General features: G+C 42.2%; 3 protein-coding genes across 4 annotated transcripts; 2 read left to right on the top strand and 1 right to left on the bottom strand.

Annotated features, from left to right (window-relative positions):
- Positions 1-50: 50 nt before the first annotated feature.
- On the bottom strand, positions 51-3,204 carry mfsd4ab (major facilitator superfamily domain containing 4Ab). Its single transcript, XM_062392273.1, has 10 exons — positions 2,871-3,204; positions 2,594-2,792; positions 2,123-2,365; positions 1,871-2,033; positions 1,643-1,758; positions 1,354-1,527; positions 1,114-1,261; positions 948-1,018; positions 698-818; positions 51-608 (listed from the first exon to the last, which is right to left on the bottom strand). The coding sequence occupies exons 1-10, from the start codon at positions 3,098-3,100 to the stop codon at positions 511-513; spliced, it is 1,563 nt and encodes a 520-aa protein (XP_062248257.1). The 5' UTR covers positions 3,101-3,204; the 3' UTR covers positions 51-510.
- An 11,899-nt stretch (positions 3,205-15,103) lies between these two features.
- Positions 15,104-20,810, top strand: LOC133956249 (lamina-associated polypeptide 2, isoforms beta/gamma-like). Of its 2 annotated transcripts, none has more exons than XM_062391151.1 (11): positions 15,104-15,410; positions 17,637-17,748; positions 17,827-17,976; positions 18,075-18,151; positions 18,382-18,429; positions 18,544-18,699; positions 18,921-19,007; positions 19,107-19,199; positions 19,339-19,428; positions 19,992-20,055; positions 20,187-20,810. In XM_062391151.1, exons 1-11 carry the CDS (start codon positions 15,255-15,257, stop codon positions 20,546-20,548), a joined length of 1,395 nt encoding a protein of 464 aa, XP_062247135.1. In that variant the 5' UTR covers positions 15,104-15,254; the 3' UTR covers positions 20,549-20,810. The 2 variants fall into 2 exon arrangements, with proteins under 2 accessions (XP_062247135.1, XP_062247136.1); XM_062391152.1 differs by having other exon boundaries at positions 19,992-20,062; positions 20,187-20,526.
- Positions 20,811-21,002: 192 nt separating this feature from the next.
- Positions 21,003-24,926, top strand: LOC133957000 (N-fatty-acyl-amino acid synthase/hydrolase PM20D1.2-like). Its single transcript, XM_062392390.1, has 13 exons — positions 21,003-21,282; positions 21,381-21,467; positions 22,230-22,465; positions 22,554-22,640; positions 22,747-22,880; positions 23,221-23,340; positions 23,577-23,652; positions 23,731-23,792; positions 23,879-23,957; positions 24,031-24,102; positions 24,196-24,361; positions 24,455-24,554; positions 24,631-24,926. Exons 1-13 carry the CDS (start codon positions 21,063-21,065, stop codon positions 24,758-24,760), a joined length of 1,569 nt encoding a protein of 522 aa, XP_062248374.1. The 5' UTR covers positions 21,003-21,062; the 3' UTR covers positions 24,761-24,926.
- The last annotated feature ends 2,741 nt before the right edge of the window (positions 24,927-27,667 follow it).

Raw genomic sequence — 27,667 nt, 5'->3', positions numbered from 1 at the left:
TCCAAATAGTTTTCTGTGCAAGCAATGTATGTGGATCAATCAACTACACATATATGTTCCCCATCTCGGGATAAGAGCTTTAATATACATATTACACAGTATGTGTATTTTCTTTTACATATAACAAAAGATATGCAAAACACATGGAAACAAAATATTACATTTAAAATGCAAATACAGAAAAAGGTGTTGAGTCTACAAAGGTATATTTTCCATGGCAAACTGCTGACACAATCATTAACCCTGTATCGTTATGTCATATAAAACACACAAACAGTAATGTGATTAACAAAATAGAAAAACACTCTAAGAATTTAAACTATAACCTCTGACAGTAGCAAATAATCTACTTGGAAAAAAACATGGTATTCCCAAATATATGGAAGTATATCAGCACATGAAGTGGAAATTTTGTAGGCTCAGGTAAATAATGTGAAGTATTTTGACGCTAAATGGCAATTATTCTTCATCTCCTCCAGTGGCCAGCTTGGGTGAACACACGGCTGTCTCTCAGCTGCTCTCTTTCTCCTCTTTGGCTTCTGTTTTTGCGGATCCGTTCCGCTCTGCTGCCGACGCTTCCTCCACCATGGTGGACTTTTTCGATGTTCCTGTTGGGTCGCAGGGGAGGGAAATGAATGAAAAAGCACACTCAGCAGCAGAGTATGAGTGCTTTTGAAGGTGTGGGTTGATACTGCACCTAATAGGTAATTTCTGTGCATTCGATGGAACAGCAGCAGCCCGATGAAGAAGATAAGTCCCATGCAGGCGATTATCACTCCACACAACAGGAAGCTGTAGCTGCCTTCAGTCTGGATGATCTAGAGATGGGATGGCAACGTTGAACTACCGGACATGATTCTGAATCTCCACAGGGCTTGATTCTGCAAATACAACCCAATTTCTTCACTCTGTATTTCCATAATAATAAAACTACTCATCAAACTCACTTGGCCCATGACAACCTGCATCACCATCTCTCCCATCCCTGCACTTGTCACCAGGACTGAGGTTGCACATCCTGTAAAAAAAAGAGACACGGATGGTTTATTTCCTCTCTTTGCTTCGGTGGCATTACAGCATCTTTAACCTTGTGCTATTAACACTGAATTATACCCTGGTAATCGAGGATGTCTTCGGTGTAGGCGAGCATAGAGGGGAAGATGCTGCTGAGGAACAGCCCACATAAACCGGTACCAACAAACAGGAAGATGCTGCTGTTGTAGAAAATGAGCAGCATCAGCACAGTAAGAATGGCCCCCACCTATGAAGAGAAAGAGAAGAGAGAGTGATCAAATCCCTTGATATCGTTGAGTGTCTCATCCAGAATGTGGTTCAACGTTTCACTTGCTTTACCAGGTTGATCATGAGCAGTTTCATGGGCTGGATACGAAACGACAGAGGAATGGACAACAGGCGTCCAGCGGTGATGGCTGCCCAAAAGATACTGTGCAGGTAACCTGCCGTCTGATGGGACAGTGTCGGGTGAGCTTCCACAGCGAACGTGTACACGAAGCCAGCATATACACCCTAAGAAGAGAAAGATTTATTCACATGCTCTGCAGTCCGGGTTTTATTTGCAGCTGATTCTGGGACATAATTCATGACGTGCCGATCATATTAATCATCTGCACCGCTCACTCACCACAATACCGTCGGTCATGAAGAGCACCAGCCCACCGAAGATATGAATCATGAAGAAAGACGCTGGCAAACCACGCAGGTTATCATTCTGACAGCAGCCGAAGATATCCCCATGACCTGCATCAGAACCAAGTTTCACTTCAAACAGATTCTGCACACGACAGGACATTAACAGCAAAGTTTCCAACGAGACTCATTTTGAATATAAAGTATAAAATCACTTCTTTACCTCCTGCTTCATGTTCCCTCTCCTCCACCTCCTGGCCCTCAGCCCCCTGCTGGTTCTCCATCGCCAGTTCATCTTTATCCAGGAGGTTGGGAGTGCTGCTGGGAAGACACGGGATCAGGTGCTCCCGGTACATCAGGAACAACACGGCCAGTGGCACAGGCAGCTAATGAAGCACACACAATATTCAGCTTTTACTTAATCTATTGCAACTGGGAAAATAACTTTAAAATCTGTGTTGGCTCAGCGTCGTACATTAATACATGCCATGATCCAGAAAGCCGTGTGCACACTGGGCTCCCAGCTCCCTCCCTCATGAGACAGCGGGCCTTGAGTTATGTTGTGCTCTGCAATGGGACTGTTCCTCAGCATGCTCCTGACATGATGAATCACCTCGGTCTGGTTCGCCGTGTGATTCCCGCAGCCCGTCTCTGAGAGGAAGGAATCTGCGATCAGGGGGCTCACCAGGGCTCCGAACCCGATGAAAAAGTGAAGAGCCTGCAAATTGTGGACAAAGACGAAAACCAGAGACATTTAGCTTTTTTTCTTTTAAACTACAGCATATAAGTAGATCCTTACTTGTAAACTCACACAGATTATATTTTAGCACAGTCCTTTAATGTTAATGGTAAACCAAAACCTTTTATTTTCGCCTCAATCTGCTGATGATTATTAATTGGATGTGTCTCTTTCTGTATATGTATATGTGTTGTGAGGATTTTCTACCTGTAAAAAAACAGCAGAGTCCTTCTGATAGATGGTCACCAGCTGGATGTTGGCAATGGTGTCGATGATGCCCATCGCCAAACCGGACACAGCCATGGCGATGGCCAGCAGGAGGACATTATTGCAAAAAGGGATGATGGCGAATATCACAGAGATGATGAGAGCGGAGACGAATAAGGCTCCGAGGGCACGGAACAACCTTTGAGGAAGAAAGGAGAGAAATGTTACCGATAACGGAAATTCATCAAACGGTGCAGCACAGTCCGGTCTTACTCACGTCTTTTTGAAAATGCCGCCAATAGAGCTGCCGATCAACAGGCAGAACTGCTGGGCGAAGAAGACCCAGGTGATCTGGCTGAGCGTCGAGTTGGTTTGACATTGCAAGTCCAAAATGGTCGGCCCGAGGAAAGCGATGCAGAGTCCGAAGCTGAAGAAAACGCTCCAGTAGGTCAACGTGTGATGGGCATTCCTCTTGAACAGCACTACAATCCGTTCGTCCACAAGCATCTTGACCACGTTAGAGACAGAAGTAACTCAGGGACACAGATTGACAAAGATTTTTTTTATTTTTACTGTGTCAAAAAGTCTGTTTTGTGGACGCTTGCTGCAGTTGAATGAGTTTCTCGGTCTCTTTTAAAGCTTTGAGCTCCGACCTCTCGCCGTTGCCTAACCTGAAGAGGATGTCCACCTGAGTTAATGGGTGAAGTGGAGGATCTTTCAACAATAATATGCCGATTTGAATTGTGTCAATGATTGCCGCTGCCAGTGTGTTGAAATGCCACCAGAAAGTGTACGTTTGTAAGTCAGGGTGCCTACAATCATGAGTGTATCATTCAGGAAGCAATGACACATCAGGGGTTCCTGGACACTTTGTCTTTTCTGTCATACCTGGACAATCTTAACACAAAAGAAGATCATACACCAAAAACTGAAAAGTCAAATGTTAATATCGATTTCATTGATTTATTTTATATCTTTTGCTGTGGCAACAACTGAGACGTTATTATTTAATTATGCCACAGTTTATAAAACATCACTCCCTCTTTCTTCTCACACAGTTTTGTCTCTGCTGTGTGTATATTTCTTTATTTAAGACATTTTGTGTTGTCATTCTTTGCAGAGGATTTTTGTACAGGAGCTCATTACCAAGTATGTCCATGTCAAGTCAAACTTCATATACATGTGTATAAAAACTGTCAATAATTTAAAAACATGAATTCCCTATAAATATTTGAGAATTAAAAAAGGCAGTGACAAGAAGTAGGTCTTTAGCAATGGTTGAACTGTTTCTATAGGGTCTAAGCATTCCATTACAATTAAAGTAAATCGGATAACGGCTAAAACAACGGAAAACAGAAAATATACGCCATGCATTTAGCCTAAATATCCGCTGAGATCCACATGTGAACTCAGCTCCAGAGGTGTGCTTAAACCATTTACTTCACTTGTATTGGATTTGGCTGCAGCACAGCCCCGACCCCTGAGGCTCCTCATGGGTTCTGTGGAGTCGAACACTCCATCCGCCGCTCCATTGACATAGTGGTGAGTAGATAATGATTCAACTTTCGTATTTTTGGTGAACTATCTGTATTTATTACAGTACTTGTGAAAGTCACTGTGATAAAAACGGAGAACGACTATAGATTACCAACGTGGATCATATGTGTGATGTGACACTACGATGTTAATCTTGACCCCGTGTGTCCAAATGCAGCGGAAGCAGTGCACGTCACTTTGGAGGCTCACACACGATTGTTCAATGGATTTAAAAATGCAATCTTCGAAGATGAGTGATGGTGAGTTATGTGCTGCATTGCTTGACCCTTGTGGTTTGAATAAGAGAAAGGATTTAATACCTAATCCCCTTAATGATTGCAGAGAAGAAGCAGAGCTTTACTGGTTATGGACAAATATGGGCTTCCTGCAAGGTTTAAACAGGGGACACGAAAGAAATCACAACACAGCCTTCTTATTGTAAGTGTGAATTCAGTCATTTTTAAACTTGTGAATAAAAGTTTTCTGGAATTTAGACAATAAATGCCAATATGAGAATGATCCAATGCTGCAGCATCGGCAAATCTGATATTATACCTGTGTGTTTGTTTGTCCTTGATACTGATATATGATGCATATCTGACTCCTTGTGTTGCTTTTAACATATGTATTATTAGAAACAGTTACACAACATGCGCTGTAATTTTCCTGTGACTTTATCACGCAGTGTCAATGTTAGATCCACACAGTCTGCAGAGCTGGGCTGTGTAACTCATTTGCCAGCGTCCCACAACGTGGAGATGGTGTTTCAGGTACTAGACCCTGAGAGATACATGTGTTTATACAAAAGGCATTCATTAACACCCACTTCCTCTACTGAAGACAACATAAGATGACTTCTCCAGGTAATTGTCAACCACCGTTAGCTCGGATGTGTGCGAGGGGATGTTAAAAATCAACATCAGGCTCTGGTTACTGAAGTAGAGCATCTGATTTACACATGTTAGATTAAGAAGTGGTACAGTGTGTGTGTAACAGTTCATAAAGTCACATCTACACATTGATAAAAACTAAAATCTATGAATATGCAAGTATTGATAGTTTCCAACAATTTAAGTGTTGAGCACAATCCTCGTAAGAAATTATCTTATTGTCTCCTCCAGTAAAAGTAACAAGATCACAATGTAGAGATATTGTAACAAAATCATATTTAAATCAAACTTCATTAGGTTTGAACATTAAGGTTATGGTATAAGTCACAAGTATAAGATTAACATGCAGAATTGCCTGTTATTGATGCCTTATTTGTTAAATCACTTCAATGTTGCAGCAGGTAAAGGTTAGGGCTAATTCAAACAAAGTCATATATATCTTCTTATTTATAATGATACATATTTACTTACTTTTATTTGGCATTTAAATGATCAAGCTAATAAATAATATCAATATCCTTTATCTATGATATCAAATATAAACTGTCTAATAGTGGTGTATACTAGTAATACTAATACTAAAAATACAACAATAACTACAACTACTAGTACTTCTATTAATAATAATAATGATAATAATACTATTAACAACTACTTTATTTGTAGAGTACTTTTCAAAGAACAAAGTGCGTTTTTGTTATATAAATTATATACATTTAAAACCAATATGAGTAAAACATTAATTTTTTTAAGGAAAAGAAATTACATAAAATAAATAAATTAACAAAGCAGAGTTCATGGTTAAGGGATTTCGCAAGTTGTCTGTTTTTGCTATTAAAAGTCACCACTAGATGGTGCACTAGATCCACAATGCAAGAAAAAGAAAGTCGATAATTAAGAAGCAAGTAATAGCAGAAATATAATAATAAAGAAAACAAAAATGGTTGATACCTCTACTGCTTTATCTAAATACTGTCTTTTCTTTAGGGACCTTTAAGCTTAATTATGTCTGTATATATATGTTTATTGTATTTATTACATTTGAATGACTAAGACAAAGGAAGTTGCAACGTGTTTGTACATTAACACAAGTTCAGGGACTATCCAAAGCAAACATGAAACTGGCTCTGGAAATGTACCTGATCCACATTTCTCCAGACTGTCGCTGTCGAGCTGGGTGGTAATGCCCTGCAGTGCAACCCCCCCCACTCTCCACATCTTCACAGACCCAAAATAGAGACAAGGATATGTCGTATGCAAACAGACGTGTCTAAAACTGGGATCTTCTGCAAATATGCTCTACAAACATAAAGCAAGATTGTGACATGTGACAGAATTCAAAAGTGTCTTTTCTTTATATTTTAAGGGACAAAAATAAACCAGTGCACACAGCTGAGTAACACCTTCACCTTCACACGGTCAAAAGTGAACTTGACTTGGCGAGTGTGTGTTTAGAACCTTCTCTACTTTCAGTCCCCACAGATAATTTGTTTCAACAGCGCGTCACTGGACATTTAGAAGTGCAGTGTTTTGCCACTTCACAAAATCCCAACAGCTTCAAGTTGTGTTTGGAGATGGAACAAATCTCTGACAGAATTCATTTGCTGTCTGACTTTGGTCGTGAAAGCAATGAAATAAAAGCTATATCTCACAAAAAGGGATATTTGAATAGGTGTCTCTTGATTTGTTATGAATCTCAAAAAGAACATTGCAATGTGTCATATTGCGTCTCCATCAATCCAGTCTCATATATCTTGAGAACACAATTTCAGTGAAGAGTTGTCTTCAATCAGCAGTTTCTCAATTCCTCAAAACACAGCTGCTCACATCTGGAGGCCTCTGTAGAGAATATTGTGCTCCAGATGAACAGAGTGATGCTCTATCTGTTGATCCTCAGTGCTCAGTGCTGGTAGTGATGCCTATTACTGGTCCTATCTCACACTCCAACCTATCACTGTCTGACTGTGAAAATTGAAGAAACTATATTTAGATTTATGCAAAACGTGTATTCTACGCTCTAGGGTTTTGACCCCAAACTGTGTTCAGACATCACCTTTAGGGTTTGATTTGAAAACCGTTCTAATTCCTTCTTTTGATGCTGTGAAGCTGACGCTAATTCCTCTCAGCTGGATTTGAATGTGTAGCGGCGACTTAACTACAAAACGTTGCATCAAATCCTCGAATAGAGAACTCATTTGGCGCCGCTCAAAACCCGCTCACAGGAATTATAGCTCCAAATGATGATGAGGATTTTTATTTGTTGATTATTTCCTTGATCAATTGGACGACCATGGTGAAACTGTGAAGAAAATGCATATTAAATCACACAATATTATGTTCCAATATTCATGTCCCTAGAAGATAAAGTCTGAACACTTTCCCACTTGTCCCCTTTGTGTGACTTTGTGAAGAGAAAAGACAAATCAACAACCAAAACACTTCAGAGAGTCAGAACAGAAACAAAATCAAGTTGACTTATTTCTTTTAACACAATTTAAGCAAAGGTTCTTAAAAAAATGTGGGGGGGGGGGGCGCTTGTTCAAAGATTAAATCAATAAAACTAAACTTCAAGAGGGCCAACAACATCTGAAAATCAAAGGATGGTAACAAACAGAAGATCTGACTCACATTTCTAAAAAGAAACACAGAGGTGGCCCTAACTGGTTGAAAAATACTTTTGAAATAAAGGCCTAAGTTCACACATTTATATTGTTTTGTTTGAACACACAAATTATTGCCGCTCTATTTTATCGTACAACCTAATTTCACATCTTGTGAGAACACAAAAGGAAAATCTTTGATGTCAAGCTCACTTCGCAGCTCTCTGTCGACGCTAAGTTCATGGTTAACAAAGCAGAGTTCATGGTTAAGGGAATTGTATCTTCTGTGATGTCAAATCCTCCTGGCGATGAATCACTGTTTTGTTTGAAACCTTGAGAAAGAGAAAGTGGAAGAAGCTCGAGAGAGTGAAACATCAAACGCTCGCGAGAAACCTCCCGAAAATTTGAAATGAGAGATAGAGAATATGGTGAAATTTGCCAGAAATGTGTTATGGCAGAATGTCTTCAAACATCACAGATTCTTTCAATACGTCCGATCAGCAGATTGAATCATCTGAACACACCTGATCCCTTCATGTCCAGGTTTTCACTGCAGCTGTAACCCCTAAGAATCATTGTGATCTACTGAGAAGAAAACAAAGATGCAAACATCACAACAAAGACTCGGTTTCACAGTGAAATGTGTTTTTGGCTGAAGTTGTCGTGACCGAGTGTTCGACAGCAGAGGAGGATGTTCACACTGAAGCCAGAAATCCACCTTTGTGGCCCATTGTCGTGGCTGAGACGCTCTCTGTCATCAGCACAGATGATAATTTGAACGCCCTGATAGAGAGCATGACCTCAGTGGGTTTAATGAAAGGCGAGTAATGAATTCCAAACCCCACAAAGGGATCACAGATATCTGTATCCAGGACCGAGCCGTGCTTTTGTTCCCCCTCTGAAGATGTTCCCTGTCAGAGGCAGAGGAGAGAGAGCAGCTCCTGCGTGCGGCTGTCGGGTAACACATGTTTGTACACAAACGTTCGGACACAGAAAACACAATGCTGATTTATTCTCTCCTCTCGTAGGACGTCTCTCGCTCTCCCCTTCTTCTCCTTCTCCCTGTCCTCTGCCCCCCCCCCCTCCCCACCTTTCCCGGCACAGTTGTAGAGAGCCGGGCAATGATGCGTGTCTTAGTGCGAACCTGGTGAATAGTAATGAAGCCAGCCTGCGTGTCTATTTGAGGGATAGAGAGAGAAAGAGAGAGGGAGGGAGGGAAGGGTGTGAGGGTGGGGGAGTGGGGAGGCTGTGAGGGAGAAACAGGGCTTCTCTTGCGACACTGATGCAGCACAAGCGGCAGCGAGGAGCCCGGCGTCGACTGACAAGAGATGCACTCGTGTTGATCCTTCACGCCATCGCCCTGACACAGCTCATTAGCCGCCCTGTCCAGGCCCGACGTGACATCACCCGCTTAAGAAACCTTCAGCAAACTGTTTCCTTTCCCTGGGTGTGATGCTTGGGCTTAATTATACAGCACCTCACACACACAGACACACACAAACACAAACACACACAGGGAGGAGGAGGAGGAGGAGGAGGAGGAGGAGGAGGAGGAGGAGGAGGCGGAGGATGAGGAGGAGGAGGGTGTATTAGTAGAGGAAACGGATGGAGGGGGAGAATGCTGTAAGTGATTGTGACTCAGAGAGGGGACTCAACACCTGCTGTCTTCATCCCACATTCACCAAACAGCATTCTCCCTCGGAGGACAAAGACGAGGCCTGAACACACACCAAGAGACTTTTACAGACCCCAGCACCGACTCCCAGCTCTTTTCTTGTGGCACTGAACTTCAAACACTCAAACTGTCCCTGTGCTGCTTGTGCAGAGTGATAGAAACAGAACCGTGTGTGGCATGGGGGGAAAACACGTGCACGGATCCAGATGAAAATCACAAGAGGCAAATGGGGTCTTCAGTACACGGCCGTGCGATAAGTGACTGGAATATTCAACGTGTGGCTGCAAAGATCAACCAGAGTACCAGCGGCTGAAAGGAAGGGAACAAACACAATAGACAGCCCCCCTACCTCAGCCCCTCTTTTATCCCTTCTTCTCCATCCAGGACCCACGGGCCCTCTGCCAACTTGGAATCTTAAGAACTCATTCAAAGAAAGCCAAAGAAAGGGACTTGTTTAAAACCGGGAGCCATTCTTTCACAGTCTCTTGTTTTTCCCCCTTACATTTCCCACGTGAAGAGGGATTTTCCTTTTCTCCCTGACATCGCATGTGAGGAGAGGAGAGGAGAGGAGAGGAGAGGAGAGGAGAGGAGAGAGAGAGAGAGAGAGAGAGAGAGAGAGAGAGAGAGGGGGGCTGTTTCTAGAATTGCCATTCATGTAACGTTTCGTCAGATTTGTGGTCGGAGAGAATTGTGAGCAAGTGATCTCCCTTCTGAGTCCCCCCCCCCTTTCTCCCTCTCCCTGCTAGTTTTCATTCTGCTTTTACTCTCTACCCTCTCCGTCTCCCCACTCTAGCCCCCCTGCTCACATAGTAACTCCTCCTCTCCCCCCCCCCCCTCCACTACCCATTGTCTCTCCATACAGTATGAGGCTGAAGGGGGGGATGCCATACTCGATCCAGGGAGGGACGCAGGGAGAGGGAGCAGGAGGTAAGAGTCAGATTTATGGCATAAGAATGCATCCGGCCCGAGATTGCATGGCGCCGTTTACTTTGAGAAGTGAGGAGTGTGCCGGGGGAAATAGCTGCATCACGGCTGACAGTGAGCAGGAGAAGAAAGCAACTTCAATGATGCTCTGAAGCTTTCCTGTGTTGTGCGCAGTGCTCCAGTGTGTTCCGGTTGTTCCGGTCGGCCACTGGAAGATGCTTGTAGGGGAGGTTTTGAATGCATGAAAAAGGGGGGAGTTCTGAGAAGAGAATAAGAAATGTGCTGTCGACCTTTATCTCTGTCTGCGTCTTTACATTCAAAGTCTGATTATGAAACTCTGGGATTTTATCGACAATTTGTTTCCCTCTGCTCGGTTTCTCCTGTCATACAGAACAGACAAATGCATTAACAATATATTAACCACGGCCTGGATCTAAAGCCATTAAGAAAACATCTGGCCACTGATGATTGCCTGAAATGGTTCCCAGCAGAGAGGGGACTGTGAGCGATGTTCAGGGATTAAAGATGATCCTCCCTGTGGCTGAGATTCACCTTCTTGTCTGGACAGAGTCTGACACAGGGGCTTTACTAATTTATGCTGAGACATGCATGAGGAGCTCAGGCTCCCTGGAGCTCAGAGGCAGTGCTCCTTTATTTCTCCAAACCTGGAAAAGGCTGATTGAGTGAACACTTCAGTGGTTAATATTCTCAGTCCGACTCCATGTGAGTATCCAGCGGATAAAGCCAATGAGATATCAATCGAACATTTGGATTTTTGGGTCATAACCTCACCCTGTTTTATCTCTTTTGATTAAAGTTATCATAGAGAAAAGTTAGAACTACACGATAGAAGAAGTGAAATACCCGGGAAAGATGTGAAACTATCCGACAAAGTGTTTCACTTCCTTGCCTTGCTTGAAACAGGTGCACACAAAGATGGCTAGGAGGGCTTTTCTCAGTCCTGGACAGTTGCAGCCCGAGTACAGGAAGCTTTGTGTGCTTGTTCAGGGCGAAAAGAGAAGAAAAAAAAAGACCAGGCTGCCTCAATGGGGCTTTTGTTGTTTGGGTTGGAGACAGCAAAAGCACAAGAAACACTGACTGACAAATACCTGGCCCCTCTGCGCCTCACATACCTCGGCGTTGCTCTTGATACAATGTCAACAAATGCCTCCTCTGTCCTCCGTAGTAGCCCGTTTCCTCCCTGTCCGCGGGATTTTTTCATGTTTTGATAAAGGCTACTGTTTTCCCGAAGCAGACATCTGGGAGAGGAGATTTGGGCCGCGTAGCTCGAGTGCTGCGGCTCTCACCGAGGGGCTGAACACGGCCCAGAGCGCTTCCAGCAGTTTGGGGCTTAGGAGAGTGGTAAACAGTCTGGTGTCTGGTTCGAGTTCAATGTTTGGAGAAGACACTGAATTAATTCGGGATGCAGTTTTTTCTATTCTGATTCATCAGGGGCTAAAAAGTCACAGGAGCTTGAATAGACCTGTAATTAAATCCCTAAATCACAGCGGTGGTGTTTCTGTGCATTGGTGATCCTCAGCTTGCAAAAACATATTTGGTTGTTAATAAAAAACTGCAAAGCTTCCTGTGCTCAGTGGATGAATTAAAATGCTGAGGTAATGCTCTCCTTTGTGCTTGAGGAAGTCAAGCAGGGGGTTGCTCCAGAATATAGAAAGAGTTTACGTAATCTGTTTTGAATTCAGAAACAAAATCCTTTTGATTAACATTGTACCTTTTCCCCTTGGACATTGATTTAAAACTGAATTTTTAATCAAAGAGTACTCTACACCCCCCCCAGAGGAATTGAATGGCTCGCAGGATGTTGCTGTTAGATTCAAGCCTCGATATAGGGGTCAATTTATTTCAGTTTGTACTGTGAGAAATACAATTTCTACTGTCTGAAGACTCACAAGACAGTTTCCCTCGTCTCCCCCAGGGCCTCAGATGAATACTTCAAGTTGCTTTAGTTAATTATTCATGCGGATGTGAGTTTTGAATCCTGAATGCTCTCCGCAACATAACCCGATTTTTGTTCTCCTCCCTTGTGTTCAAGCTTTCAGCTCTAACTGCACGATTTCCCTCTGCGTTGGTGATTTTCTGTTATTGTCCTCGGAATCACCCCACAACTGTGTCTTATGGCTTTCTATTCCTATGTGAGTTCTCTCTAACTCGTCATGTAGGGTTTAAAGCCATTGGATACACGGTGGACTCTCAACCGAGGGACTGTTTTCAACTTTTTGACACAGTTTTGAATATTAAAACGCCTTTAATGGGCTTTTCTATTCGATGCAAAGGTTCAAACTAAGTTAGCGGACAATAGAACCCAAAGGTTAGAACTAGACTGAGTAGGTCAGTAAGCCTCTCTTGCTGATCACCCCCCTTAGTCTCTTGCAAAAGTATTGAAATGTTTTCTATGGCACCTGTGTAGGTGTAAGACATCTTTACTCTTTAAAGATAAAGCTCTGAAAAACCTGAATCAACCACAAACAACAATAATACATTGTCACTCACCCTGAAAGAATTACACCTATATCATTGCTGCAGATACTTTAAGATAATAATTTAAATAATAGATAAGCCTGTCTGGCGACCAGCTGCAATACCGTTTTTCTTGTTGCTTTTATTAGCCTGGTGACATTTCAGTGGTTCCTGTGTTCAAGACGTGTGTAATTGTAGAAAATGATAACTTTACAGTGATGACCTGATGATAACATGTGAAGACTGAGAATACAGTCCCACTCAGAGGTAACAAATAAAGAAAAGTGTTTCAAAAAGTCCTGTAGGCAAACTGTCTGAGTATCCAGCCTTTCCAGCCAAGAGGACTTTCACTTTCTCCTCCATAAATCATTTGCCATGTTTGGGTGATCCAGGTTTGACCCTTCTTTTAGATGCAGACTGTACCAGTTTGAAAAATTAAATTATTATGTCTAAATGTAGTGATAGAGATACCTGTAATTTTCATTTTCATTTTAACATTATTATTGCTTAATTTGATTGAGACCAGAGAACAACATTAATCATATACATTCTTATATACTTCCATGTCAAGTATATCTTTCAAAGAGATATTTAGCCTTAACATTGTAGTAGCTCTCTGTCATTACTGTGAACTTGATTGGAAAACCCACTGAAAACACATCTTGTTTTCCTAGCATCACAATATGTTGATGGGCGGCACGGTGGAAAAGTTGTTAACACGCTTGACTCACAACAAGACGGTTCCAGGGTTTGAATCTGACCGGTGGCCGAGGCCTTTGAGGCCTTTGAGTTTTCAGCTTCCTCCCACAGAAATTTCCCATTAGGTGTGAGCGTGTTGTTGGTCTTTGTGTGTCAGCCCTGTGGTATGTTGGTGGCATGTGTGTAACCCCGCCTCTCATCCAGTGTCAGTGTGCGACCCTCAAAGATAAATAATGGATAATGTTTTTAGATCAAATTTAGAGATGGTTCAATTCACAAGTCAACAACAGTAAACGCACAATCTCTTCAACTCAAAAATCTCGAACAGTATCTTTGACGTACACAGCTTTTGTGTAATGCTTATTTTATTTGTTGTAGTAGTAGTACACAGTAAAACCGGGACGTGTTTTACCACCACCAGATGTTGGGGGTGTATGGGTTGTTGAGTTTTAGTTTGTACAGTCACCTGGGGTCCAATAATCACGCCTTTTGGGGAAGAGCCCTGGTGAAGTTAACCGTGACCGAGAAGAAGATTTAATTAGTTCTTTTTCCGAGCAACTTATTCAGATAATCAACATGTTTGCCGGAACAGATGTCTCCTGCAGGGTTCTGTTAAGGGGCAAAAAGTCCTCAGTGGCACTTCTAGTCCTCCCTGCTTCAAGGACAATTACCTGAACACATGTTCTTTCTGTATTTCTTTCTTTCTTTCTTTCTGTCTTTCTGTCTTTCTATATCTGTAAACAGGTGTTATTAAAAAAAGAAGCCAGTTCTTGTACATGCTGCACTAACTGGATGCATCACTCCAGTAAACATGCACCAGCAGGAGGCACCGGAGACGCCACAACTCCAAAAGCCTGGGTCAAACCCGGATGTCAAAGGTAAACATACAGTCGACTGGCATTGGAATTATATTTTAAAGTTGTTTGGCCAGTTGGGGGCAGCAGAAATAAGCAGTGAAACCAGCATTGATATTAAATCACCGTTCAAATTGTTAAGTTATTTCCACAAATTACAGAGCGACAGTAGAATTAATCCAGCTCTGTTTCTGGTGTCCACCCGCTCCTTCGGGAAATATCTGTCTCATAAGCTGCTTTATGTTATATTTACCAAGTAACTGCTAACAATGGGATTTTCAGTGAAAACCGGCTGTGACCAAAAAAACAGGCAGTGTGTAAATTAACAGAAATTTTACAAAAGCAAAATGTGATGAAGCATGTGACTTAAATGATCAATGAAATGTTCTTACTATAAAAATAAAATTGAATTGAACACTTCCCTCTGCTCCGTTTTGTTCTGTGTCGCTTCTTTCCATATATTGTGAAGCACTTTGTAACCTTGCTTTGAGAAATGTTGTATAGATCAAAATTTGCATTATTATTATTATTACATCGTTTTTTTAAAGGCTAAAATCTTAAACTGATGAGTAACTGTTTGCCAAATAAATGAAGTAAACAGTACAATGTAGCATTAAATTGTAATACGTAAGTAAATGTAATAAATAAAGTCAACGCTTTATTTTTTGGAGTAAACCCAATATATGATTTAGGATATTATTTTTTTCGGTTTCATGATTTTATATCAATTTTATATGTAAATGTGAAGTTTAAGGATCAGCAGCTTGTTTGTTTGTTTGTTTGTTTACCGACTTGTCTTGTGCCATGTTGAGCTTCTTGCTGTCAATCAAGTCATTGGCTGCAGCTGTTCTGGGTTCAGTGTGTTATTCTCAGAGCTGAGAAGGAGCAGCTTCCCTCTGCAGCTCCTCCGGCTTCATCAACACTTTAAAGACTCTTCTCCACTTATATGAAAATATAAAAACCCACCAAGCCGCTGAAGATTGACGGTTGTCGTCGTAGTGTGCCATGCCGGTGTTAGTGGAGGAACCCGCTCTTCTGTCTAAATCTAGACTCAGATCAGATTTCGTCAGGCACAATGGGAAGCTGCACCTGAAACACATCGACCAGAGGAACGCTGTAGATTTTTCAAGCGACGAGGAAGAAGACATTCAAGATAAAGCTGTGAGTTCACTGACGTGTGTTCATGTGAAGATGTGGTGTTTAAAAAAACAGGTTCTGCACAGTGTCAGTGGAAGAAGCAAGGAATAGTCCGGTGCTTAAAAATATACGTTGAGTTCAAGCAAATTCTAACCACTTCATACACAATAAAACAGTGTAGTCCTGTGCTTCCCAACCTGGGGACTGCAACCCTCCAAAGGGTCACAAGCTGCATCAGAGAGGACGTGAGAGGAAATCTTGTTTATTTGAAGTTATTAAAACTTGTTTCCTCGGCCTGTGCTGATGCTCCAGAGTTACTTCGAAAGTATTCTATGTTGTTAGCGAGTCCTCCTCAAACAGTTCAATGATATACGGTCACTTGTTATTGTTCGTGTGCTAGACGTTGTGGTGCAGAGCTTTTTTTTATAAACAGTCAATGGTGCAGAGTGAAGTTAGAAAACTTTGTGCTTTTCAGGATATATTTTTAAAGTTTAAAATTAATTACATATAAATCATTGCAGCAACAAAACCAACGTTGTGATTTTATTTAGCAAGATATTATAAATATTTTTATATTTTTTTCTGTTGTTTGTCTAAAATCCTAATCTGAAAAGTAATCGTCGGTAAACCTTTGAATAAATGTCATTAAAAGCAAAAGCTCAAATTGAATTATAATAGTAAAGTACAAGTACCTCAAAATTATACTTAAGACAAGAGATGGCAGTTAAATTTTTTTTATTTGTAAATGTTCTTAGTTATTTTCCTCACTTGCAAATACATTTAAACACTTTTTTAAAACATCAACAATCGTCTGTGATATCTAGGGGCCGTCGAGCAGATAATGAGGAGGTTTGACCTGATTTGAACCAATGAGGTGACTAGGTGTGGAGGTGGAGGAGGGGGAGATATCTGGGTCACTGCTGCCAAACGCTCCTCTCACTGGAGGTCCTTGACCACTAAGCCACCAGCTGTATGGTTGGTTTAGGTTTACATGAGACGTCTCAGTAGCTGGCGGCTGCTGTTACCCTCTCATGCATATGCTTGCTGCACCTGTCGCCCTCACTCGTGTGTGCAGGGACGAGCACGGCGCTCGGAACTGTCTTTAAGTCGGCGTCATGTGGTGGAATGACATGCAGCATAAAACCAACTAGTCAGGGTAGAGTTATGTATTTAGAAATCGGTTTTGCACTCTGGACCCCAAACTGCTATTTAGAGCTCGAGGGATTAGTCAAAGAAACACTGAGAGAAATGAATCGGCAGTATATTAATGTGTTTATAAATCAAATTAACTGTTGGACTGCAGACATCGATCTGTGGGGAACGTTCTCGTTTTTCACTTTTCATAGATGAAATGATTGAGTAAATAATCAGATTAATCAATAAAAACAATTGTTAGCTGCAGCTGAACTAATATTTGAGTGTTTTCCATCAGGGATCATTAACCTTGTCTTATGGGTTGCTGGGCTGAATGTGTCTACACATGTCAAGTTCAATAACAATAACATATGATGCACTGATTTATCGAGTCTATTGGGTAAATTCAAGGTTCCAGATTTCAAGATTTCAAGAGATTCAAATGCATAACAATAACATTAAGCTGTCACTGGCAGTGAAATGCTTGAGTCTCAGGCTCTCTTCTAGCAATGCTCCATTAATTACAACCTTTAAAATAAAATAGAAATAGAATAAAATAGAATAAAATTTAAATTTAAAATAGTAAATAAAGTTTATATAACTAAATATATATATAAACAGCTGAGGAGAAAATAAAACGGTAAATGATAATATTAACGTGTTGTTATAAAATCCTATACATCATCTTATGTGTGATGTAATATTTTCTTTGCCTATCACATTGGAGGTTGCACAAAACCAACCTTTTCTCTTCTGATATATCCTTTCAGAAAATACTGAGTGCTGATCTGATACCAGTGTTTTTACATAGCAATGAAACTCGTTGTTATGTAAAGTGACAGGAAGCCAGGGTTTAATGTGGCATTAAAACTGACCGTGAAACATTATGCTTCATGAGACTGATGAAGAAACTTCGGAACCGGTTATTCTGCTGATCGGGCAGATGTGAAAACAGGAGATTTACACTGAGATAAGATGGATATTGAAAACATTTGTAGGCTGCAGCCTCCAGCTGTTGTTTTGTAATGCTCTACAATCGCACTCCTGGAACATGCTCCAGCCTCTGTCATGGTTCAAACCAAGATTCAGTTGATGCGGTTAATTTGGTTTTGTAAGGAAAAGGAGGAGAATCCAGAGGAAGCAGAGATGCCTGACCCGAGCGGTTTGACTGACGACGACCTCAAGGCCGCGCTGCTCCGACTCGGGTTCAAACCCGGGCCCATAGTCGGTGAGGTTGCATGTGAAACTGTCACCTTCTCTTTACCCCTATTATAAAAAAACTGATTGTATATTTTGTATACGCTAGCCACCACCAGGGCTTTGTATCAGAAGAAGCTCAGCAGACTGCTCCGGTCCAATGGCTGCAACCTACTTAAAGGAGCAGAGAAGGTGATGTACTCGGCCAGTGAAGAAGAGGAGGAGGAGGAAAACGGGGAGGACGATGATGCAGAGTCAGGTATGTGACCTGAATTATTCTGGGGTTTATTCGTCTAGCATTTTCCGTCTTCGTGGTTTTGTAATTGTTGGGAATCATGTGCTTTGTGTGTTTTTTAGGGACTTGTCCAGGTGCTGAGGAAGAAAAGCAGGAAGCGACTGAGCAGTCGGACGAGGCTCAGCCAGGGAGCATCCAGGTGAGACAACCATCAGCAGGGCGTCATCCCTTTGGTCAATGATTGGAAGTTTGTCTCTTGAACTTATGTGAAAATTGGGAGCAAACTTTTCATCATTTGCTGGATTTATAAAAAGTCCTTACAGTGCCACTTAGTGGTTACTTATTGTAATGGTACAGGTTTCACTGTCAACTGGCATTATGAGTCAGTGTGTGTGTGTGTGTGTGTGTTTTCTTTACTTGTGTTTTCAGAGAGGAGACTTTTTTTACCCACAGTGCTTTTTACCTTCATCCAGACTGGTAAATACCACAGATATCTGGAGTGACTGCACACGATTCCGTCCAACAGGATCTTCAGGGGAAACTGATTCTGTTTTTCTTATTTCTGTGTTCGACCCCGTTGGCCTTTTGCAGCGTGCTCGCGCTTCTAGGAACAAGGAGCCTGGTCCCGTGTGGAATTCAGGGAATGCATTAAAATCATCAGAGCCGAGTCGGCCTCGCTGCTCGCAGATTCCTGCAGGAATTAGCAGAGCATCCTCTGTAGATCACTGCCCAGGATTAGGATCAGGGGTAGGCTGGTCTTACACTGCGTCTCTTGTGGATTTTGAATTCTCTGCATTCCTTTCTTAGGCCGTAACTTCATTGAGCTTCATTCTCAAGCCACTAAAGGGGTCTATTTTTTGGGTCTTTTGACAGGGATGGGCTTTGGTATCTCACTGGTGTGCAACACGGCTGGTGACTGGTTTATGTTTTTGTGGCTGTGAACAGGATAATCATGCTAATCCTTGCAGGTTCAAGCTGGATCACAGACGGTTGTGGCCGACGCTTCCTCCTCATTTTCCTCTCAGGTCTTCAGCATCACTGAAATGGTCGAGGAGGAAAGTGTTTAGTCCACATCTGCTCAAATTACGCCGTCATTTCATTTAATTCTTTGGGTGTAAGTAATCAGTGATGTGCATTCTCACTCCGAATGACAGATGGAGAGTCGGGGGTCCCTCTCCACTAGCTCGAACACAGTGAGAGAGTTCGATGCGAGCGATGTGCAGGAGCATGGGTCAGGGTCCAGCCGGGTCAGTACAGAGCTCACACGTCGTTCAGTCACACTTTGAGCACAAACCGTGGTGGTGGTGGTGTTGGTTTCGGTGCTGGAGACGTTTCGCTGGAGGCGTAAAGAAAATTCCTCTAAACTGTTGCGTCTCCTCCCCTCAGCTGGACACGCCAGTTGTGGACAGCAGCTCCATGAAGAACCGCTCTGTGTACTGCACCCCCGGGACTTCCCCTCAGGAACGGGGAATGAAGGCACATGCATCTTCTCGCTTTTTTTTATTCCTTGTGACTTGATTGGGGGGGGGGGGGGCGGTTGAGAACACACTGTGTTGTGAATCCTTTCATGTGTCAATTTCACTGTAGCTGCTTTCAGACAAGCACTGAACTCGGGTGAATCCCTGCATATTCTCCATAGTGATAATTACAAATTACTCCACATGAAAAACTGCTTCCACACATGAAGAAGACACAGACGAAGATGTCTCCTTTGTCGATGTCGCTGTAAACAGACACACGTGAATCTCAGCAGCAGAATCCTAACCTTGCATCAGGCCTCTACCTGCTGTGCCAGCCCTCACCTGAACGCTTCGGATACTTCTGAGCTGTGAAAGTGTCTGAGTGGACAGTTGCTCAGTTTGGACATTTCTCTCAGTGTGTGTGTGTGTGTGTAGGATCTCCAGTTATTTCATGACCTGTCACCCTGTTCCTTCCTGTGCCTGACTGGCTGGCCCTGGGTCTCTGTGGGACACTGATGTCCGGGACGTTTTGTTCCCGTTTCTCTCTGTTTGTCACTAACTCGCTTCTTTCTCCTCCAGCCACCTCGGGAGCCTGTGATCGATACCTTCAAGGACTTGCTCCCCGCTGAGACCACACCCACGGGTATATAGTAAGTCCTCGTTCTCTTCCGGTGTTGTCTCTGAATGACGAGTAGATTGCACAGAAGTACAGGAAACACATGACGGGCAGTTCTGTGATCAGATTATCAGCACATGTATCCACCACTGTTTCAGCGCCACTCGTCGGAGACCCATCAAGGGGGCCGCGGGCAGACCTGTGCAGTATGCGTACCCGGACACCCCGTTCAGTCCCACGACCCTTGAGAGACGGGAGGTGGAGCGCCGCCTGGTGCCCATCCACATACGGTTACTGTTCTTCATGGTCATGGCGTGCGTCCTCTACCTCGTTTATGCGTTGGTTTAGGACAAGTCACTCAGGGCCGTTCGTGGCAAGACACAACACACACCAGCACTTTCTGAACAGGAGTAACTGTGATTTTTATAAACTTACAGATGTCACATTACTTCTTTTTTTGTTGATGCATGTTATGATAACTTTGTCTTGGATTGTCTTCAGGGAGCACACACTGTATTAATTTATCACTTTTGCCATTTACTGACTATTTGTACGTCTGCATTGGAGCAAACACTTCTACATTTTTTAATATTTTGCTTATGTAATTGATTCCAATCTGGTCTCTGTGGTAAAAACAATCTCATACACAAGATCTGAATATTTTGTCAAATTGTGTACTTTTTGTGTAACCTGATCGTAATTGATGCCACAGTTTGTCTATGTGCATTATTTTTTTAAAGAAAATAATTAAATCTTACTTCAATAAAGGAACTTCCGCTTCATACTTTATATACATTTTATTATATCATTATAGCAAGGCTTTAATGTATTTTTTATGTTCATTTTCATGCATGTTGAAGATGTAGAAGCTTGGAATTGAAGGATTGAACATTATTGTGACTTTAAAAAAAGGGGAAGTGTCACTCTGAGGCTGTGATTTGTCTGCAGGCCTGCAGGCGGCGCTGCACCATAGACTTTGACCCGGTCCGCGCATTGATACCGATCCACTTTTCGCTGTCGCCCACAAATAAACAATGACGGAACCAGGTCCGCGGTTCAAACCCGTCAAGTTTTTAAAGATCGTCTCGTGCAGCTTCCTCCTCGTCGTGTCACTGCTACTGACGGTGGCGTCAATCAGGACGCTGTCTCTGGACGGAAACCACGGACTCCAGCTCGCGCGCTGGGAGAAGACGGACAACATCTCGCTGGAGTTGGACCTCGACCACAGACGGGAGCTGGTGACGCGGCTGAGAGGTAAATGCGAGTGAGTTGTTTCCGTCTGACAAGCACGTGGAGACAACGCCTCCGACAACCCGCTGTCCTCCCCACCCCCCCTCCCTTCTTCCATCTAGAGGCGATCCGGATCCGCACCGTGTCCACATCCGCGGAGGACATCAACACCACCGCGCTGCTTCACTTTGACAGGTTCCTCCGCCAAGGTACGACCGGCACTAGATGCAGCGAGTTTGTGGCTGTGACACAACACAGCAGAACACAACGCAACACGCATACAAACACATAAGCAAAAGGATAAGCACACACATACAGACACACAACACAGACAAACTCAAACACAATACACAAACACAAGGACACAAACAACACACACAGACAACAATCAAACACAACACGCATATACACAAGGACACACACACAAACAACCAACAGACACACACACACACACACACACACACACACACAGACAACATACAGACATATACACACAACACAGGTTTGACAGGTTCTCCCGCCAAGGTATGACTGGCACTAAATGTAGTGAGGCTGTGGCTGTGACACACTACACAATGCAACACTAGTACAGACACATAAAACTCACACAAACAACACACTAACTCGCACACGAACAAACTTAAAACACACACAATGCAAGCAAAATACATACAAACACACACACCAACACACACGCAGTTAAGACACAAAACGCAAGCAAAACACATAACACATACACACACAACTTTATCTGGGAACTGGACAATTAGCAGGGGCGGGTCTAGAACATTTTTGATGTGTGGGTTTGGGGGGGGGGGGGGGGGGGTCGGCCACGTACACACCGGGCATTAGAATGTGGCTCAACCAGAGCTACAGCAGATGTTATACAGCTGTTATAGTGTTGAACTGACCTTCATGTGGGAAACGGGCAGTGCTCCACCTCTAGACTCCATCGCTTCTTTCTGTGACAGCCTTCCCCAGGGTTTTCTCTTCGAGCCTGGTTCATCATGAGCTGGTGGCGAACTACAGCCACCTGTTCAGGGTGGAAGGATCCCAGCCTGACCTGGTGCCGTACCTGCTGCTGGCCCACATCGATGTGGTACCTGCCTCAGAGTCAGACGACTGGCTGGCCCCACCGTTTTCCGCTGAGGTGATAGATGGATACATCTATGGCAGAGGAGCCATGGACGACAAGAGCTCTTTAATGGTGAGATAATGAATTGAGTGTTCTGAGTAGTACCTGGAATACAGTCACATACTAGCGAGGATCAACTAATATGTTTTATGTTTTCCAGGGAATACTTGAGGCGCTGGAATACTTGCTTGGAAAAGGCTATGCTCCACGCAGAGGCTTTTACATCGGTCTCGGCCATGATGAAGAAGTACTTAAAACAATCATAACACTATCCTGAAAATGTGAACTAACCTAACATTTAACATATTATATTATGTATATATGTATGCGTCTGTCCCTATTTCTTTTTGCAGGTTTTTGGTTTGAATGGGGCAGTGAACATCGTGCGGGTGCTGAAACAGCGTGGTGTGCAGCTGTCCTTCGTCCTGGACGAGGGCCTGGCTCTAATAGATGGAGTCTTCCCTGGTCTCGAGGGACCTGCCGCTCTGTAAGAATCTGCCATTCTCGGATGTAATTAGCGACTCTGCATGATATTTGCTTATTTTGCTGAGGAAAAAGGTTCAAGCCTGACATCTCAATAAAAGTTTAAACCTGGGTGTAAAGTTAAATCCATTAAATTGAAAAGACACCCTTGTGTGTTGTGTGTGTTTGTGTGTGTGTTTGTTTGTTTGTTTGTTTGTTTGTTTGTTTGTTTGTTTGTTTGTTTGTTTGTTTGTGTGTGTGTGTGTGTGTGTGTGTGTGTGTGTGTGTGTGTGTGTGTGTGTGTGTGTGTGTGTGTGTGTGTGTGTGTGTGTGTGTGTGTGTGTGTGTGTGTCCAACTTTTGCAGAATTGGGTTAAGTGAAAAGGGAATGGCCACTGTAAAGCTGAGTGTGTCTATGGTCCCTGGTCACGCCTCGATGCCTCCCAGGGAGACCACCATCGGGATCTTGGCTGCAGCAGTCAAAAGGTGAGAGGAATGTACGGTTCACTGTATTCTGGTCGGTTTTCATGCAACATCGATATTCTGAAATGATTCGATTTGTCCATCTTTATTTACAGTCAGAGACGTATATATTTATGAGATCTTGTCAAGGGTTCTCTACACAACCCTGCTATTGTAACCAAGTCCTACTGCCTTATACCACGGTATTTAGAAAAAGACTTACAAAGACTTTCATTGTCACTTTCATGCTCTTTCCTCAGCCTGGAGGAGAACCCTATGCCGACGGTGTTTGGTTATGGGCCTGAACGTGGAACCTTTGAACAGCTGGCCCACAAGGTAAGCAGAACCAACTTCTCATCAAAACTCGTAGCATTTTACATCTTCTCCCCATTGTTTCTCATTCTTTGACTTCAGTTCAGGTTTCCACTGAAGTTCATATTGTCAAATTTGTGGCTCTTCTCTCCGATCGTTGCCAGGTGATAATTTCCTCAGATTAATTCTGCACGTCTTCTTCTGACTGAGACTTTTGGAATTAATCCAATTAGTATGTCCTGTGTTCCAGGTTCATGGAAAGAAAACCAGAAACCAACAGTTTTATAAGGACGACCACAGCAGTCACCATGTTTAATGCAGGAGTCAAGGTACAGTTTAATATAATAAGTTTTAAGGTATTCACAGAATAACAAAATGATAACCAGCCCTCCTCCTTTGCAGTTGAATGTCATCCCCTCCCTTGCTGAAGCTTACATCAATATGCGAATCCACCCAGCACAGTCTTTAAAAGAGGTAGAGTCAAACATGTCCTTCTTCTCCTCCGAAAATCCCTGACGTCTCCATGAAATACTGTGAGAGGATTAAAATGTGTGCCGTCTCATCCAGGCAATGGACCATATCCATTCCACAGTGGGAGATACGCGTGTGAAGATAGAGCTCATTAATGGGTTTGACCCTGAGCCCGTCAGCTCTTCGGATGAAAAGTCCTTTGGCTTCCAGATCATTAAGAAAACTGTGTTGGATAACTTTCCAACAGTTACAGTTGCTCCAGGTAGAGTCAAGATAGATTTTATGGCATAATGGTTTATTTGGGTGTTATCATTTAAACTGTAGGATCTTTTTGATATCATGTTTGAATTTGCAGGGATGTGTACTGCGAACACAGACAGTCGACACTTCAAGGACCTGACCAAGGATATTTATCGCTTTATACCTCTCTGGTTAAAACCAGGTGACACTAAGAGGTAAGAATATTGTTTGTCTAACACACTGAAAAAGAATAAAGAGAGGACTCAGCTAAACAGTTTTTCTGTTTATTAGACTCCATGGCATCAACGAAAGGATCTCCATAAAGAACTACGAGGAGTTCGTCACGTTTTACTTTAGTCTGATTCAAAACTGTGACATTCAGAATCTCCCTGATCCTCACAGTTCTGTCCATGAACTCTGAGGAATGGACGGCAACGAAACTCTGCTGACCGACGTTACTCCTTTTGTTACTGGATCTGAAACACAAAACAATTCTGCATTTTGGAGCTGAGATGTAAGATTTTCCAATAATTAAAATGTCCCTGGAAACAACTGACTATTGTAATAAAATAATAATTGGACAATTATATGTGTCTCTTTCTGTGACGTGTTCATGTGTTAATTATAATGGTAGCATTTTATAGTATGATTTACTTGCAATAATCATGCAGACAGTTTGGCTGCTAAAAACACAAATAAAACTCTGGTATCTTGAGTGGTAGATGGTGTGATGGTCTCGGGGGTAGGAGAAGCAATAGTAGTATTTGATTCAGTATCTTTTGCTGAGCTCTCTGAGGTAGTAGTAGTATTAGTAGTAGTTGCCGTTGTGGTGGTAACTCCTGTATCTGCTGTGGAAGAAATTATTCACATATTGTAATTTGGTTTTCAGATTATTTTATTGCCTGACTATGCCGGAGTTGAACCACTGGGATTTCACTGGCACCATTCAACAGCACGGGAGATTTGCTCAGATAAAATTTGGGTTTACCTGAATCCAGACGTTTCAGCAGCTGACTGATAAGGGGTTAATATCCCTGGTGACAGGATTTCCCATTAAAATCATCCATGTCACCAAAGACTGCTCCAAATTTTTTGTCTTTCACATGTTTTACACACCAATATGAAGACAAACCGGCAATGAAGGGTTAAATGATGAATAAAAAATTGTCATAAACCTGAAACCCCATACCCAATAAAATCAGTTAACCAACTATTCCAGTATTGCATTGCAGTGTACTGTAGTGTGGAGAAACATACAACTTTATTAAATGTGAGCATTAACTCCCACATATTTAGCTACACCATCCTTTATATGTTTCAAGGGAACGAAAAGTGTCAGGGCTTTGTCTGTGGGAGTTACGTCGTTGAAACTGGCTCACAATAAGGAAAGAAGTGTTTATCGTAACATCTTTGTGAGACATTGTGTGGCTTATGTCAACGCTTGACTGATTATGGAAAAATGTTTTTTCTCTCTGTTGTCTCTTTCGTTTCCTGGCAGCAAGATCAAAAGGATTCTCTGGAAAGCCATCTTTGGGATCGTCACCTTTGATTATTACCTTCGCCGAGCAGATAATTATTAAGTTGGCCTCTGTCAGTTTGTGCTGTGTCAGCAGGAAGGGACATGGGCCAAGAAAGAACCCATTACATTTTTGTGCAGATCTTAAACCATGCGAGTGAGGGTGCTTTTGGACATTTTCAATAATTTGTGAATGTTGATGAATGAAATAAATCAGGGACAAACTGTTAATTTGTTTGCGATATTTAAAGAACGACACGGCGTCGGGGTCAGTTACAAAACAGCCTCACTCAACAAACAAGTAAAACAAGAATATCTTTGCTGTCAGTGGTACAGGGGTTAAAGCGTCATGAGATCAGACTCTGCCAGGTGTCAGTTGTGTCATGGCCTCTCCCAAGAGGCACAGAGTTCACTAAAGAATGACATGCAGTGGAATAGATGAATACCAGATCTATTAATCTTTATTAATTTATCTGTGAGTCTACGGCATATTCACACTTAAGTGGTTTAAACACTGGATCACACCAATGCATTATTCTTCCAGTCAAAATAATTATGACAAATATATTTTTTTATTTTAATTGCAAGTGGGCTTCAAGTATCCGACCAAACAGGAGAAGTTTTTGCATTTCAATCTGTCGAGTGAGTCTTTGGAGCTGTTTGAATGTGGAGTTCAAACTTTATATTTGATTTTGGGTATTTAGGTGTATGAATGATTATTTTACTTTATTATTTATGTTTATTTATTATTTACATATATATCTTGCACAATATATACAATATAGAGCACAGGTAAAATACATATTTATAGATATAAAGGAAGCTGGTTAAGTATAAGATTATGAATAAGAAGAAGAAATGAGAATAAATAAGTTTCTACTTCTGCTCACTTCTTTTGGAATATTTAAATTGAATCTCTTTTTGACCCTGATCACAATTCGTAAATAATACTTATTTCATTTTTTTTTTTACACTTGTTTGTTTAATTTCTCTTTTTTGATGTACATGTTATTTCTGCCCCCTGTAGACATATGTCCCAGGTTCTCCAGTCCTCTAAATCCCAGTAGGATGCTCAGGTTTTAATACTGGCTTGTATTATTTCAGTATGAAACTGTAGTCTACTGTTAATTTTTTTTCAGAAGCTTTTAAATCGATGAACTTAATAAACGCAACCACCAGAGCAGTTTTAAGTGAGAACATTTCATATTAAGGTACAAACAAGTGTCAAAACTAAGGCAGGTAATTTTTGCATCTATTCAAAACACAACCACATTTTTAACACAGCTGCTTCTGCATCCACAACTCTGAACAGTGACATGGATCTATGGGATTCTTCTGTATAGTCCTCAGATTAAAAGTGTCATGGTTCTGCACAAACACAAGCGAGCAGTTTTTCTTGATCCATGTTATACAGTATGTCACTTCCTGTTTTACTTGACACTGACTCCTTTTTCTCTAGTGTTTTATATCTATGTTTTAGGTAACCTCACTCCGGCCTTGTGTGTCTCACTGATTACCTTCCCTCACCTACTGTGTTACACCTGCGTCTAGTTAACCCCCGCTTCAATTAATATATATAGTCTGCATCTCCTCATGTTCTGAGCCAGGTCGACTCGTCTCGTGCTTAGAGTTTCAGCCTTGTATTCACGTCTAGTCTTGTCTTGTGTTTTGACCCCGTCTTGTGTTTAGCGAGCTAGCCTTAGCCTTGCGATTTTGATACCTCTGCCTTGTCTCTTTGCCTTTGTGTACTGAACCCTTATCGAAATAAATGACCGCTGTTCTTTGGAAAACAGACACTGTGTTCTGAGTTGT

The sequence above is a fragment of the Platichthys flesus genome, chromosome 7, assembly GCF_949316205.1.
Source record: "Platichthys flesus chromosome 7, fPlaFle2.1, whole genome shotgun sequence".
Taxonomy (NCBI): domain Eukaryota; kingdom Metazoa; phylum Chordata; class Actinopteri; order Pleuronectiformes; family Pleuronectidae; genus Platichthys; species Platichthys flesus.
Note: the sequence above shows the minus strand (reverse complement) of the source record. Positions and strands in the feature narration are given on the sequence as shown.